This window comes from Macrobrachium nipponense, chromosome 18, assembly GCF_015104395.2.
Source record: "Macrobrachium nipponense isolate FS-2020 chromosome 18, ASM1510439v2, whole genome shotgun sequence".
Lineage (NCBI taxonomy): Eukaryota > Metazoa > Arthropoda > Malacostraca > Decapoda > Palaemonidae > Macrobrachium > Macrobrachium nipponense.
In genome coordinates, this window is record NC_087211.1 from 72644907 (window position 1) to 72660661 (window position 15755).

Genomic DNA, 15755 nt, shown 5'->3' on the forward strand with positions numbered 1-15755 from the left:
GGCTTTAGATAGTTACATTCTGCTTACATTCAACAATAATAACAATGTCCTATTTCGAATCTTACCGGTGTAATTCGCATACAATAAATTATTAAAACACTTTTCAGTTGCAAATGTACACCCAGATATCCTTTTATTTACCTAAAACTTAGACATACCGTAAATATTTAAAACCCGGGCGCAGTGTTACCATGCGCGACCACCACAGGCGGATGGATAGATAACAAAAAAAAAAAAAACAGAGTATAGGAAACAATAAATAAAGCAGGCGCTTATAACGTCAGTACAGAAAATGCTTTGATGAGACTGGTACTCATTGAATGTATGTCGTTGACCTTTTGTTTTGCGACGCTGATTCAATGTAAGAAACACAAAGGAAAAAATGCATCTTCTTGTTGACTTAGGAAATGGCGTCGACAGCGCCTCATCATATCTCTAACCCCCTTCCTCCCTCCCCCCCATATTTTGCCACCTGTGTCTCGGCTGATGATGACGTCTGTAGTAACTTGAGGATGATCTGTTACACCACTTTTAGACTGGATAGGACTCATTTGTCTCTTTGCACTCGGCACTCGAAGATAAGTTGATAAGGCGTATCTTGTCATTTTGATTGCCTTTAATGGTGCTGATTTTGCTGATGTGATGCTTCGTTTGACGATATATACATATTTCTTCCATGGTGTTTTTCTGGTGTATGTTTCATTTGACGATAATATGTATTTTTTATCTTTGTTTCTTTGTTTTCCAGGCAATGTTGGTTTTTATTGCTTTTTGTCCATTTCTGTCGTATTTGTACGCTTAAAGGTCACTCATAATATTATGTATCAGTCTCATTTGTGTGGGCCACTACAGCTCTTCAGGTTTTTGGTTAGGATATCTCTTAAAAAAAAAACAAATACAACATACTGGTCTTGTGTGCAGTTCATATATACACCTGCAGCAATAAACGATGGCTTATCGGGGCTTCCTTCCCTGGTGCTTGTTACGAAACACCCTTTGCCCCGTCAAGCCAATATAAGAGCAAGCCCGTGTGACCTTCGCTTGTTATGAAGCCTAATAATCAGACACATCCTCTTTGTCTAATGGCATTTGCTCCCCCCCCCCCCCCCATGGCCCCTTCTATTTTGTCCTTCTCCCCCTACGCTGACTTCATCCGTATCCTAAATTTGCCCTTGGCTTCAGCTTAGCTTCAGCATTATATGTATGTGGTTCGCTACCACCTCTGGTGTATTTCGACAACGCCATCTTGAATTCAAGATGGCGTTGATTTCGACCCTCCCATTTTGTCGTCCTCCGTCCCAGTTTTGTCCTCATCCCACCGATGCCTTCGCTAACACCTATGCAGCCCCTTGGGCGTCTCATCTCGTCACTGAGGGTAGTATATTTAAACCGAAATCTTCGACGAAGAAACTCTTCTCGGCTAAAATGGTATTATTGTGCCTCGAAGCAGCTCTTCGTGACGGAGGGAATCTCTTCATTGTCGTCAGCTTCTTTTGTACCTTTCTGTAGCATTTCCATTATTCCCTCCATCCCTCCTTCTCCCCCTCTTCTTCTTCTTTAAGGAATCCAAGAAGGAATCAACTGGCGGCAGCGCTTGATCATCTGAACAGACAGCTCGACACCGGGGGGGCGGATGGGGGGTCTTGCCAGGGTGACGTTAATTTGGGAGCTCCTGATAGGATGACATTTTGCCTTCAGGATTTCTTTGCGATTCGGTCGATACTGCTTCTGAATTTCGTTGCCTGATAAATTGTTAGGCTTCAGGGGGCAGATAGCCATTGGGTCTGATGCATTTAGCATTGATAATTCCACACTGGTTATTGAGAGAGAGAGAGAGAGAGAGAGAGAGAGAGAGAGAGAGAGAGAGCCTTACAAACCTTACAGCCTCAGGATATCTATAATAATATTCCTCAGGAGAGAGAGAGAGAGAGAGAGAGAGAGAGAGAGAGAGAGAGAGAGGGATAATTTCGAATAGGAAATACGATTATGTTTCAGGTTTTATCAGTATTTGCCAAAGCTTATTATTTTTCACATTTCATTCACATCTACGTTGTAATCGTCTCTTCGGTCTAATGTCACAAAGAAATTTAAGGAGTGTCTTGATCCTGAGAGAGAGAGAGAGAGAGAGAGAGAGAGAGAGAGAGAGAGAGAGAGAGAGAGCTGACGCTGTGACTCAGAAGACACGACAAATGGGACCCAATATGATGCTGAATCATTTTATCAACGTACGACCAATATAATTGTCGGGCCAGGATGATCAAATTAGCAGGACTGAGAGGACGTAGCTAAAACAGATGTCATGTTTGGCAGCTGTGGATGTAGTCCGTTTCTGTCAATTCTCCAGGGAGCAGGTTTAATTCACAGCGGATTAAAGAAGAGCTTTCTGTTTCTCCTGCTGCTGCCGCTGCCGTTACTGCTACTGCTACTGCTACAGTACATGTTATACATACACTTCATAGGGTTTTGTACTGTAATCTCAATGTTTTTTTTATTACTATAAAAGATCATTACATATGAATGTCTGTTGAATCGCATGCCAGTTTCTCAGCAGTTTTGAGACTTTCTTTCTACTACCACATACTTTTTATTATCATTTGGTAACTTAAGAGTACGTAAGTCTTATGCTTCTTTCCCCGTGGCTTGCAGATGCTTAGTCTTGGTTAATTTCAAACGTTACAGCAACAAGTATGATGTCAACTCATCAGTAAACAGTCTTAGGGAGTGAATGCCCTTTATCTCTGCGATTGCTGTTTGTCAGAAATTTCATTCCTGAATAGAAATATTTGTGCTCATGTTTAGATATGGCGCGGATGTTAGTTTGTCATCATCAAACATATTGTATTCCTCTCTCTCTCTCTCTCTCTCTCTCTCTCTCTCTCTCTCTCTCTCTCTCTCTCTCCCAAGTTAATTTGTTCCCTACTGAGTTTTCCCCATCTTGATTTCCGCGCGAATGCTGATATAGCGCTGGTGAAAATCCGTTCTCTGGACCTTGGTGCTGACCGCACCTTTCCGTCGCTGGGAAAATGTTCAAATCATCTGCTGTCAATCTTCTTTCCCTCCTCAAACACTTGGGCTTTTTTCACTGACACGTCTGAACGAATCATCAACATCGACGTCGTCAGTCTTGTGTTACAGCTTTGGTCTTGGTCTTCCTCACGTTCGTACAGAATGGCGTGTGTGCCTGACCCTATGGCATTGTCTTGCCAACGTGTCTTAGAAATATTTCTGTTTGATTTGTGATTTTGGTTTCACAGTCAGATCACTTATTGATAGTCTGTGGGTCGCATGATAGTGCCTCACTTTACCTGGAGTGGTAGGTTGGGACGTGCCATTTATGTAGTTGGTGTTTTTCTTTCTAGTTTCATGATGGCTGTCAATGGGAATGGGTAGTGTATCCAGCTATTACTTATAGGCTTTTTGTCTGATTTATATTATTGGGTGAAAATAAACATCCAAGTGTCAAGCGCACGCTATTTTCACGGATCATTGTTACAATAGTCATTTTACGAGTAGGAGATTCTTGAATTCGTTCTAACAAGCAAGGTCCTCTGCCACTCGGGAAGGCCCTCTCCCTTAATCCCATAATTTGTTTGCCTTTCTAACGGTGGTGGGATTCCCTTTGTTGGGGGAAGGGGGTTGGGGGAGGAGGATACAGTCCTCGAGTCGCTAGCCTGGGACGACTTATCCTATCAAGACCACGGTCTAGACGTGATCAAGACCAAGGCTAACAGAATTTTGATCAAGACCTTCATTTTACTCCTTGGTATGTTTGAGTCAATTTTGGAGTCGGTGTCCGTCTGGGATTGAAATGACTAAAAATACGAAGGACCAAAAAGGGGAAGAAGGCACGGACGATCACTGAGAGTAAAACCGAGCTCTCGGTAACAAGATAAGAAGCAAAGAAGAACACTCATACTGTGGAAAGTGGCTGCGGGGATGTTTTGGCCAATCACCCTCCTTGGCTGTGGCCAGAGATGAAAGGACCTGTGGCATAAACCCCGCCCCTAAGGGCAAAAATCCCTCAGGGCAGAAACCGACGCTGGGAAAAACTCTCTCTCTCTCTCTCTCTCTCTCTCTCTCTCTCTGATTCTTTTCCGTTCCACCTGTAAGTGCAAACTATAGCAACCTTATTCCTCCAAGATAGCAGCGGCATGAAAGGAACTAAAATAATTGTTACTGCAGAAGCAAGCATTCTGCAGTGAGGAATATTATTATAGATATCCTGAGGCAGATAATAGCTGGGAAGGATATATAATACTACTGTCAGGAAGAAAAGTGGCAACTTTACAGATAGTCCTCTCTTTGTTTTGTTGGCTTGGCTATGTTTGCTGAAGAAATTTAAACCGACGACTCATAAACAAATCCCTCCATAGAATACTTTCGAATGACTGTCGTTATCAAACATGACATATTCCTTGTTTTACGAAATGTTATTCCCTTTGAAATATATGTATATACTTTTATAAATGTACTTTCTAAATCGTATATTGGTGGGTGTAGGCTGCCTTTGCCAATCCTCACAACAGTTCATGCTGCCTAGAAACTCGAAACAAGGTTTGCAGTGTTGTTATGTAAGCAGCAGACAAGGCATTCGAAAGAGGGAACAGGGACGCTACTCACATTTATAATTTAGTTCAAGGTCATTTTTATGACGTAATATTACGTAAGTAGTCACTTAACAACTTTTGCACGGAGGTAACGCAATAGCTGCATTAATGTAAACTCTTAATGTATTGTATATATAATTAATAATCCTGAACGCAAAGTGGGTTTCTATTGTAATGTAAAGAGATACACCCTCTCTTCCCTTCATGTGATTATAAACAATTCTATCGTTCAGTTGTTCCTGTTTGTTGTCTGGCCTGGGCTAGAAAGGGGTATAAGGTTACCGACCTTGGAGTCTGCGATTTCTACTCTGTAGTTTTGAATGAGACTGGGTGGGGTTCTGCCATAGTCTGAAGAGCTTTTAAAAGGAAAATAACTGAAGGGTTGTCTGAATCTTATTTGCGCTTTTAATCTACTTGGAATTTCAGTCGTCATTTTAGCTTTTCTTCTTACATATCACGGCTTTTGTCCACTATATATACACGCACACACACACACACATATATATATGTATATATATATATATATATATATATATATATATATATATATAATATATAATGTGTATGTGTGGTGTCATTCTTGTCGATTTTCCAAATTCCAATATAATATAAGAAAAAGAAAGTTCATGACGAAAATAGTTGGTCTCGGTTAACATATATAAAAATATATAAATTCCGAGGTAGTGCGAATTAGATATTAAAAGACATTTGTAGCTTGATGCGTATAGTATATGAATCACGGTAATGTGATAAGACTCATAGCCATGTGTATCTTTTGGTTTCCCCCCACTCCATTTTTTTTCTCTCTCTCCCTCCCCTCCTCGATATATGGTCGACTGGGTTTGTGTGGTGCCGTCCGAAAGAATGACCCCAAGGGGAACCCTTTGTTGTTTGGGCAGTGGCCGGGCCCGGTTTTGTTACTGGGTTGGTTTCCACGTCTGAGTTGGTAGAAGAATGTCTGATACTTGGTTGGTATTCTCAGCATTATTGTTGTATCTGCGGAGAGAAATAAGCCACAAATTCGGTTTTTTTTTTTTTTTTTTTTTCCTCCAAACGTCTTGGCAGTTCTGTTTTTATTTACGCATACATGTTGAAAAGATGCTCCTTTGTTTTTACGTATCACGTATATAAGTGCGTTCGTGCATTATTCACACAAGCCTCTACTTGACCTGAGTTTGATACTGTTTGAAGTTGGGTCCCTGGCCTTGAGATAAGGGAGATCTCTTTGGCATTTACTGTCTGATAAGAGCTGAAATAGATTTCTCTCGGGGAATTCTAACGTATTTTTTTTCTCTCAGAGAGAGAGAGAGAGAGAGAGAGAGAGAGAGAGAGAGAGAGAGAGAGAGAGAGAGAGTTATATCAGGTGGAAGCTGTGCCAGTTTTTTCAACGAAAGAAAGTTCACACAAACAAATGAAAAGCTCTTGTACGCATCCAAGAGATGGGCGTAAACTGAACTACCCTCAAACTGGTGGGGTTATTTTTATCCATCCTTGAGAGTTATGTGGGGGGTTGTTGGGGGGGGGGGGGGGGGGGAGCTCTCGGCCACGTTGCAGCAGCACTTGCATTGCACAGAGGGAGGGAATGGCTAACGTTGCACTTGATTTTTGCGTGAAGTCGCGAAGCTGGAATTTTGGGAGGAAATGCACCATTTTTGAAGAAGTTGGTTGACTTTTCGCGAAGCTTTGGATTCGTTTGTGAACGGGAGTTTGTATTCCGTGGGGGAAACCAAGATGGTTGTAAAGATTTGAAGTTATAGTGCGTTTTCTTTTCTAGATCGCTGTGGTGTGGCTTGTTGCCAATTTTCATGTTATGGTAATCATATTAACTTCATGGAGTCTATTTATTGAAATAGTTTTCATTTCTTAAAATGTGATTCTTTGTTTGCATCAGATATTGTGAATATTTCTTATTTCGTATATTCTTCGTTAAAACCTCAGTTTCATCAATGAAAATGAAGATGTGGCATATTTTTTCCCCGACGATGCCATATCTGAGTTTAGGGAACTTATGATTTTTAAGAGGATTTAAAAGGTCATGGTCAATATCATTAAAGGATACTCGCTCTCGATCACCCTCTGTGATAAGTAAGGACAGCCCAAGGCCAATAGAATTTACAGCCCAGCCCAAGTGACTCCCGTAAACGTCTTCACCCACCACCTGAGGCCAAGGAAATAGTCTATAATTTCCTGATATACTTCATTTTATAAAAACATCATGAAGGTCCTGTTACTGATTTTTCGAAGGCTATCCAGAGAACATCTGAAACAACTAAAGTGTCAGATATGACTATTCGTAGACTTAACAAGGAAGCAAGAGAGGCGGTTTTACAAAAAAGAAAAGAGAAAGGGAGTCCGTAACTGACTTGGATGATTTTGATAAAAAAGGTATGCAGAGAAGGAATGAGTGGTTGTCGGTTGTCTTTTCTAAGGGCATAGTAGACTGATTGACTTATGAATTTGTCTCAAGTCCAAACACTGGAGCCAACAGGCCATTCAGCGCATCTATAATTATAGAAAGAGAAAGAAGGAATAGCTAAATAGAATAGGGAATGAAAATAAAATTTAAAAAAATTTAACAGGGAAGAAGCAAATCCTCTTCCTCGACTCCCAATGTCTAAAGCGAATCCTCCTATCTGCGGGAAGCATTTAATGGGACTTACATACCCGTAGATATGACAATTCTGCCTTTTCTACCTGACCCCACCAGAGCGATCTTAGAAAAGTAGACGCACTAGAGTTGCGTTTTGGGTTTTGCGTGGGGAATTCATGGTGATGCTGTCTTGGTCTTTACTGTCTTGAGTGTGGATGGAAAATGTTGCGGGGAGAGAGAGAGAGAGAATATATAATTGGGTGAATTATTCTTAATGTCATCGTCACCGCAGGCTTCACCATCTCCAGCATTTAAGTAATGTGATGCTGACACTGTTTTTATTTATTGTTAAATATAGAATGCCTGATGCGGCACAGGCTTCGTCAGAAGACTTACATGATTATATATAAGCCGTTCAGAAGGGTTGTTTGATTAATGGTTTGTTCTTTGCGCGGCACTTTTTAACAATACGCTTTCAAATTGCCTTAAAATAGTCCGGGAACTAATTAATTATATATATTTTATTATTTCTGATAGTTTTCGCATTTGGAAATCGGACTGTATAGAGTGTGTGTGTGTGTATATATACATATATATATATATTATATATATATATATATATATATATATATATATATATATATATATCGCATACTTTGATTTATCTATTCTTTAAGTTAACTTTTCTCCTTGTAATCATCAGCAGACCTTTATGGCGTAATTCTCTGACAGGATTTCTTTGATGGCAATTTTATTTTATGGATACTCTGCAAGTTAGTTACTTTGAAAATCATCTTGACGTGAATTCACGACGAATTTCTGTTTCTTATTAGGTTTTGCACCGATTATTTATTTTCTGCCGAAGACTTCAACTTGAACCTTTTCATGGTGGAAACCCAGTTCGTAAATCCTGTGATGTTCAATAGCTGTTGTGTTCAGATGAAAGCGGCTCATGCCATCTGCACAAGGAGGTAGGATATACTCGTAGGATATACACGGGGTTGTCTGAGGCCTCAGGAAAATCTCCTAAAATGGAATATTAATACGTGACCTCTGAAATTCTTCTCATTGTAAAACCGAAGTGGCAGGGTGGAGCTGAAAACAGATGAATACAGCGATGCCAGATTTCTTATGGGAAAACGTCCATTGAGGCTCCTCCAGGCCGATCTGAATTCTTTTAATCTGAAACCTATAGGTCTGTGCCCTCAAAGGGGGTTAGTGCCATCGGTGCACTGTAGGCATTACTTAAGGTTCTTTGCAGCATCCCTTCGGCCCCTAGCTACGACCCCTTTCATTGCTTTTACTGTACCTCCGTTCATATTCTCTTTCTAACATCTAACACCTCTGTAACACTTGGCTCACGAAACATCTGCGCGGTTTTCTTCCTGTTCCATCTTTCAGACGTTTTACTCTCAATTTCCCTTTCAGCGCTGAATGACCTCATAGGTCCCAGTGCTTATAGTAAATTTTATATTTATATAGGTCTGTGACTGAATAGTTTCATAAGCTAACTTAACGCACCGACACGGCCTCTTCTTTCCTTCGAAGAGCAGTCAGAAACAAGGGAGCTGGACGGGACGTCTTTCTCCTCCCCGCGCCGCCTCTTTCGTAAAGGGATAGAATTTGCCTGTGGTCACGTGGGGCCGACGACGTTGGAGGTCACCCGGGAGCGAGTTCTCTTGTTTGCAAAGCGCCGGCGCGGCGGCGCCGTCGTGCCGGTGAAGACGCTGTGCGGGTCAGCGAACCAAAGCATGCCCTTTCTTCGTCTTCTCCTTCACTTGTTTTTGCTTGTTTTGGCCGCAGAGACAGGTCACCGAACAAAAGAATGCTGCGCTTTCCTCTCTGTGATCTATTACGGGTGTGATGACGGCGGGTCAGCGATCCAAAGACCGCCTATTTGCCCTGACAACAACAGTGAACAGTGACAGACTTATTGTCACTTTTGTTTGTCGTACTTATTCGTCAGCGATGCTGGTGCCCCAGTCATGTTCAAATTGATTAAACCACTTACAATGTCCCGTAATTTCGTGGGTCATTGCGCTCTGACAATGTCTTCTCTTCATTTGCATTTTTCCTTTGTTTTTCCTCCGATCTCTTGTCGTATTTTTTCCCTTGTGTTTGTTTTCGTTCCTGGTGGAGGTCGGAATGGCAGGCCATCATCTTTCGCGGGTCCCTTTGATCTAGGAAGGGATAAGCGAAATGTTTTTTGTGGCTTTATCTATCGACCGCATTCGTGTCTGCTTGTGTCATTTTATCTGTTTCCCAGGCTTTGGTGTTATTATTATACTATGTAAATTTCTTCTAAAATGGGTCGTCTCTTAAGACTGGTGCCGCCTGTTAAGGGTTGAATCCAGAATGGATAGATATCCTGTACAGAAAACTCGGAGGATTATGGCGTTGAATGTCTTCCTTCCCTGTGTCGATTCGGTCATTATTTGCTCTTGTGTTTTGAAAGGAATGGTAGCTGAATACACTTTAGTTATGTGAGTTGACAGACTTGACTTAAAATGACTTAAAATTGCGAACTGCATGTGTTTACTGAAATGACCATTTCCTTCCTTCATGCGCTTACACTTATTATCATTATTATATTATTTAGACAGCTGACGATCCTTTTGTAATTATTCATTTTCCATTTCTACAGTTTTCTTTGTCGAGGTATATGGTTTCATTTGAATTCATTTGAATATTACTCGTTGGACGAGTGGTTTCCGCACTCGGCTACCAATCCGGTTGTTCGAAGTTCGATTCTCGGCTCGACCAACGCGGAATCAGAGGAATTCGTTTCTCGATATAATGTGGTTCGGATCCCACAATAGGCTGTAGGTCCCGTTGCTAGGTGACTCATTGGTTCCTAGCCACCTAAAAATGTCTAATCCTTCGGGCCAGCCCTAGAAGAGCTATTAATCAGCTCAGTGGTCTGGTAAAACTAAGATATACTTTTTACTGATATATAAAAAAAACTGACGTCGCAAACGGTAAGTCCATCGATGTTCTTTCCGTATATTTCTCTTCATTTCCTGAGCAAATTAACCCGCCCACTAATAAAAGTCCCTCAACACGTTCTTTTGTAATAACCGGACTTGCTAAGAGTGCTGTGCCTGTCTTGGTTTCTTCACTCTATGAAAAAAAAGTCTCGGATTATAAAGGAAAAATCTTCAGGTTGGGAAACTTCAGGATGGAAGTGAAAGCAGAAGGCTTTGAAATTTGTCTTGAACTGATGAGTTTTTTGGTTTAAATTTGAGTCACCATGACGATATGGCTTATATCTTATTTTATTGTTTTAATGGATCTCAGTAATTTACTATTTTAAAATGCTTTTTCATTAATGTGTTATTTTGAAACAGCTTTTTAAATAATTATTTTGATAACATGTATTCGTTGAAACAAAACGCGGTCATGTGCGTTTGACTTTGATATAAACTATATGAATCTGGTATCCTAGAAGTAAGTGGATATTGTATATACTTTTTAACTGTGGCATGTAGAATATCCATTGTAAAATGGGAAAAAAAGTTTTGATATTTGATTTGTTAGTTTTCTCGTTTGTTGTCGACGTTTTTGAAAGGCTTTTACGTATAGTTGTCTTTTCTGTTTGCCGATAATTTATTATCGCTTATTTTACCGAAAAATAGGTTTGCTCTCTCTCTCCTCCTCCTCCTCTTTGTGTGTGTGTGTGTGTGTGTGTTGACGATCTATAATGTATATCTTGTAGTACGTTAGGCTCGATGAAGGGGCGACCACTCGTCGGTCAAGGTTTAGATTTGATACATTCTGACCGAACCTCTTCATATTTACGTAACCGTGTCATCGGGTCGTGTTTTGAAAAAGCTTTTGAACGATCAAGAGCCCTCAGGGCTTCGACGGCTGCTTCATCATCTTCGGAGCTTCGATGTCACCGATTCCATTATTATTTTCGTCGAATACGAAAGCTGGGGACGACTGGGAGGACTGGAGCAGAGTCAAAGTATATCTGGAGTGTCCACTTCCATGCTCTCCCGAAATCGAGACAAGGCACGGGCGGAGAGACTTGGGGGTGAAATGTATAGACTCGATTCAGGTAATCGTTATAGCTCCATTTACATCCCCCCCTTCCTTTTTTTTCTCTCTCTCTCTCCTTTCCATCTAATCCTTTTCTTGCGTAGATATTTCTGTGACGTCATGAACGTTATCAGATATTGATTTTTCACTGCTTTCGATAGGATAAAACTTTCTTCGGTGTTCTTTAATTCTGCAGAAGATATGTTGGTACCATAGTTTTGCCTGTGTTTATTAACGTCTTTCTTGATTGAATACACAATTTAGGCCGAAGGTCAAGCGCTGGGAGCCATGAGGTCACTCAGCGCTAAAAGAAAAAGTGAGAGGAAGAGGTTCGTAAGGTGTAACAGGAGGAAAACCTCTCATTTGTATTTGTACTATGAAAGAATATGAATTAGAGGCACAGTAAAAGGAATGAAAGGGGTTGCAGCTAGAGGCCGAAGGGACGCTGCAAAGAACATTAAGTAATACCTACTGTGCACCGTGTGAGGTGCACTGACGGCATTACCCCCTACGGCGTACGTCATTTTTGGAGCCCATGTAATGCCATTAAGTCTGCTTAGAACAGTTGTAGGTTTATTGGATAATAGGGGCTTGGCCACCCCCCAACCCCTCCAACGTAAAATTGGGGAAGTTCGTGAGTAAAGTGTCCATCTCGCTCTCGGTTGGATCGGGTCGTTGCTAGGAGAGAGAGAGAGAGAGAGAGAGAGAGAGAGAGAGAGAGAGAGAGAGAGATCAATGCTTTGCCGAAATATAAATACCGAAAGCGAGGTGTCCTCGACCACGGTCTAGGACTCGAGGTGTATACCCAGACCGTGGCCTCGAAGAGGCATTTCTCATCCCGCGCGGTGGAACCCAGGATTAATCTTGGTGGAACCATTCCTCAAATATTTCTCTCGCAGTTAGGTGTCTTCTGTTTTAGGTAACCCAATTTTTTTTTTTTCTATTCCCGTATGCAAAATAGCAGCACCAGCAACCGACAATAGCAATAGTAGAAATGAATAGTAATGATGCTTATTGTTTTTTTTTTTTTTTTGTCTGTGATGGAAGTGCAGAGGTGCTCCACTACTCCCACGAGCCGTTATCGGATTGGAAATCGATAAGATGTGGGCCGCCTTATCGATCGTCGACCCCAGATCTAAATCACCTAATTAACCGAGTTGACTGAATGGCCATGAGACATCCTTAGCGTGTTGCCCTATCTTCTAAATGATAACGACGAATATTAATTTATTGTAGCAGCGGTAGTATTGCTATACCAATTTCGCAAATTTTAAAGCTTTGTTACATAGTGGAAATATAGTTCTTTAACTGGTATAAAGATTAAACCCAGGAAAACTGCAGCTCGAAAAAAAATTTAATTACCCCGGGGGTTCGTACTTTGTTGTGGGGGGAGGGGGATGACCGTGTGGGGTGGGTAGGATAATGGACCCCCTTCATCCCCATCACGCTAAACCCAAAGCTAGATGAAAGGGAAGGTTGAGAAAAAGAGCAGGAAGAAAAAGGGACCTCAAATCTAACGCATCTGGCCATGGGTCACGATGAGGCATGAAAGCTACAGCCGATCAGGGTCATCGTCAAAGGAATCATGCGACGAGTTCATTTCGAGTCTCCTGACATTTCACGTTTTTGACATTTAATGAAATCTTGTGTGTGTGTGTGTGTGTGTGTGTGTGAGAGAGAGAGAGAGAGAGAGAGAGTGAGTCTGCTTATCTATCGGTAATCAACCACAAGGCCCAGAGAAAAGAGATATCTAGCTTTAAATCAGGGACCTGGACGGTTAGGGGTCACCCGAGTGTGAATTTCTACCACTTGATCGCCTTCCCTCTGTGGCCTCCTACCTAGAGCCAAGACCTTAAATGTAGAGGAATGGTGGAGAGTAAATGGAGGAAAATTCTGTAATTGACATCCTGACGGTACGAGGAAATTCCTTGGAAATCCTACTATCAAGGTTGGATTGCTTTGTTGAAAAATAAATTATCGCTGCAGCTTCTCTACCCCCTCTGAAGTTACATGCGCGGAGGAAATGCAGTCCAGGATGTAGACACTGTATTAGCATTGTTGAACAAGAACGTTCTAAAGCTGCGAACCTCCTCCAAAATTAAGCGATCTACCAGCCCCAAATAACGTCCTCCCGCCCTAAAGCGACTTTCCTATCTCTTCCGTAATCTAATAACTCTGACATATCATGAGACTTTTTTTTTGTCCATAACAAGCAAGCCTCTCAATCTAAGGCTACTGGTATGACGTATAGTGTCTTTAGCACAAGGAAGACGGTTCAAGGATTTGAACTAGATTAATGGAAATAAAATAAAAACTCCTTGATTCTTAATGTTATCGTTAGCTAATTATATCTGGTGAGATAATTTTTGTTTAACGAATCATAATAAAATGATTTGCGGAGTGATAATCTCTGTCTTTCATTTGACGGTTGGCTTTTAGTTATGCTCTGTGGATAAACGGCTGTTACTCGCGTTTATTACTCGCGTTTATTAATAGCCCTAGCGCTGTCATAGTTTTGCTGACAACTTGCATCCCTCACTAACAGGCAAGACTTTCTTATGGTTTACGAATTTTATGGACGTTTAATGTCGCATCGAAACCAAAATTTAGGCTTAACTAAACTAAATATCCAGTATAAAAAAATAGATGTAGTTTTGTATGAATAAGATGTATAATGTTCGTCAGTGTCTTGATAACCATTCTTGCTTGTGGTGGAAGTGACTTCTCTATATGATGAATGGAAAGGAAAACTGTCGTTCCTTTCCAGTCCTGAATTGTGAAAGGAAAAATGAGGAGACCGTCACCCACACTGCGCAGACCTGGGCTCCTTCATCCGGTACTTCTATATCCCTTTCCCCTCCTACCGCTACCACTCCGAGAGAGAGAGAGAGAGAGAGAGAGAGAGAGAGAGAGAGAGAGAGAGAGAGAGAGAGAGAGAGAGAGTGTGTCTGCCTGCCTGGTAATCAATGGCTTATCCCGGTAGTGTTGACACATCCAGATGAGAGGATTGAGGTTGGCAAGGAAGATAGGCATTATGAAATGTTTTCCCTGAACTTGATAAAAACGCAAGAGTCAGTTTTAAAGTAACATTGAAAGTCTTCTGTAGGAATGTTGGTAGCTTGGTAAGCTTTTTGTGTATGAATTTTAGGGCAAAATAACACAAAATCGACTTGAAGGAAAAAACAAAATGTTACAGATCTTACTCTTTTCATCAGCACTCGGTGTTTAAGGGTGTCCAGAATAAAACAAAATCATAGGCACTGGCCCAATTCATTGTCAAGGATGAGCCCTCATGGCATGGAGAAAACTTCCATAACATCAACTACTTATAACATTCGATGCTCATCAGGGGTGCATTGAATTCCCGGATATTGAGGCTACCTATTCCTTCCCACTACGTCTTTCACCCCTTTAGGGATTTCTGTACAGGGTTATTGCCATTAGTGTACTAAATGCGGTGCACCGTAGGCATTACTTAAGGTTCTTTGTAGCATCCCTTCGACCCCAAGCTGCAACCCCTTTCATTCCTTTTATTGTACCTCCATTCATATTCTCTTGTCTTCCATCTTACTTTCCACCCTCTCCTATCAATTGATTCTTAGTGCAACTGAGAGGTTTTCCTCCTGTTACACCTTTAAACCTTGTTACTGGCAATGTCCGTTTCAGTGGTGATTGACCTCAAAGGTCCCAGTGCATGGTGTAATTTCTATATTCTAATCTGTTCTAATACTTATTTCTCCTCGTTCTCTTGTAATTTGTTGCCATATTTGCATCTCATTCGCTTCAGCTATAATTTCTGTCAACAGTACATATTTCCAACACTGCTTCAACCCGAGAATATCTAGAAAAGCTGCACAGGAGACTTATTTACTAGGACAGTAGTTGGAATGTTTTATGTAAGAGACATTTTTCCGATCTTATGGATAGGCAGCATTTATTAATCTTTAGTCAGTCTTGGCTCTACAACAACTGGCATTAAAAGCTAATAATTTCCTTTTCTTTTCCCTCCAGTGAATCGAGCATGTTTATTTCTGCGAGGCGTTTCATCTTGAAAACCTGTGGCACGACCACTCCCCTCTGCTGTCTGCCCTTGTTGATCTCCTTGGTGCAGGAGTATGCTGGATACGACACTGTTCAGGTAAACATAAACTCTTAATTATATATATTTTTTTTCAATGTAATGTTTTAATGTTTTTTGGGTGAATTAGAGTGACATAAGAAGCTGTCTGGTAAGGTTTAACGATTTTTTTAATACAATATATACATTCACGTCTCTTACCTTACTGTATTGCACTGTTTTTTAATAGTTGCATGTCAAAGTTTATCTTGTATTTTTTCCTTATAAATTCAATGGGGATATTGTATTCTTATAAATTCAATGGGAAGTTAATTCATTCATAGTCTTTATTCCGTTCATATGGAAATAATTTTTATTTACAAACACTAGTAGTATAGTGATTATTACATACATGTACAGAAATAAGATTGGGATAAAAAACACAATTGTCAACTGTCAT

The 15755-nt window shown here is 40.9% G+C and overlaps 1 protein-coding gene across 4 annotated transcripts in view; it reads left to right on the top strand.

Moving 5' to 3' along the window:
• LOC135197153 (S-adenosylmethionine decarboxylase proenzyme-like) overlaps nucleotides 1-15755 on the top strand; it is a 52480-nt gene that overhangs the window by 18431 nt on the left and 18294 nt on the right. For all 4 annotated transcript variants that reach the window (XM_064224127.1, XM_064224128.1, XM_064224129.1 and 1 more), the window contains exon 3: nucleotides 15250-15376. In XM_064224127.1, the coding sequence (XP_064080197.1) occupies nucleotides 15250-15376 (127 nt within the window). The remainder of the gene's footprint in view (nucleotides 1-15249; nucleotides 15377-15755) is intronic.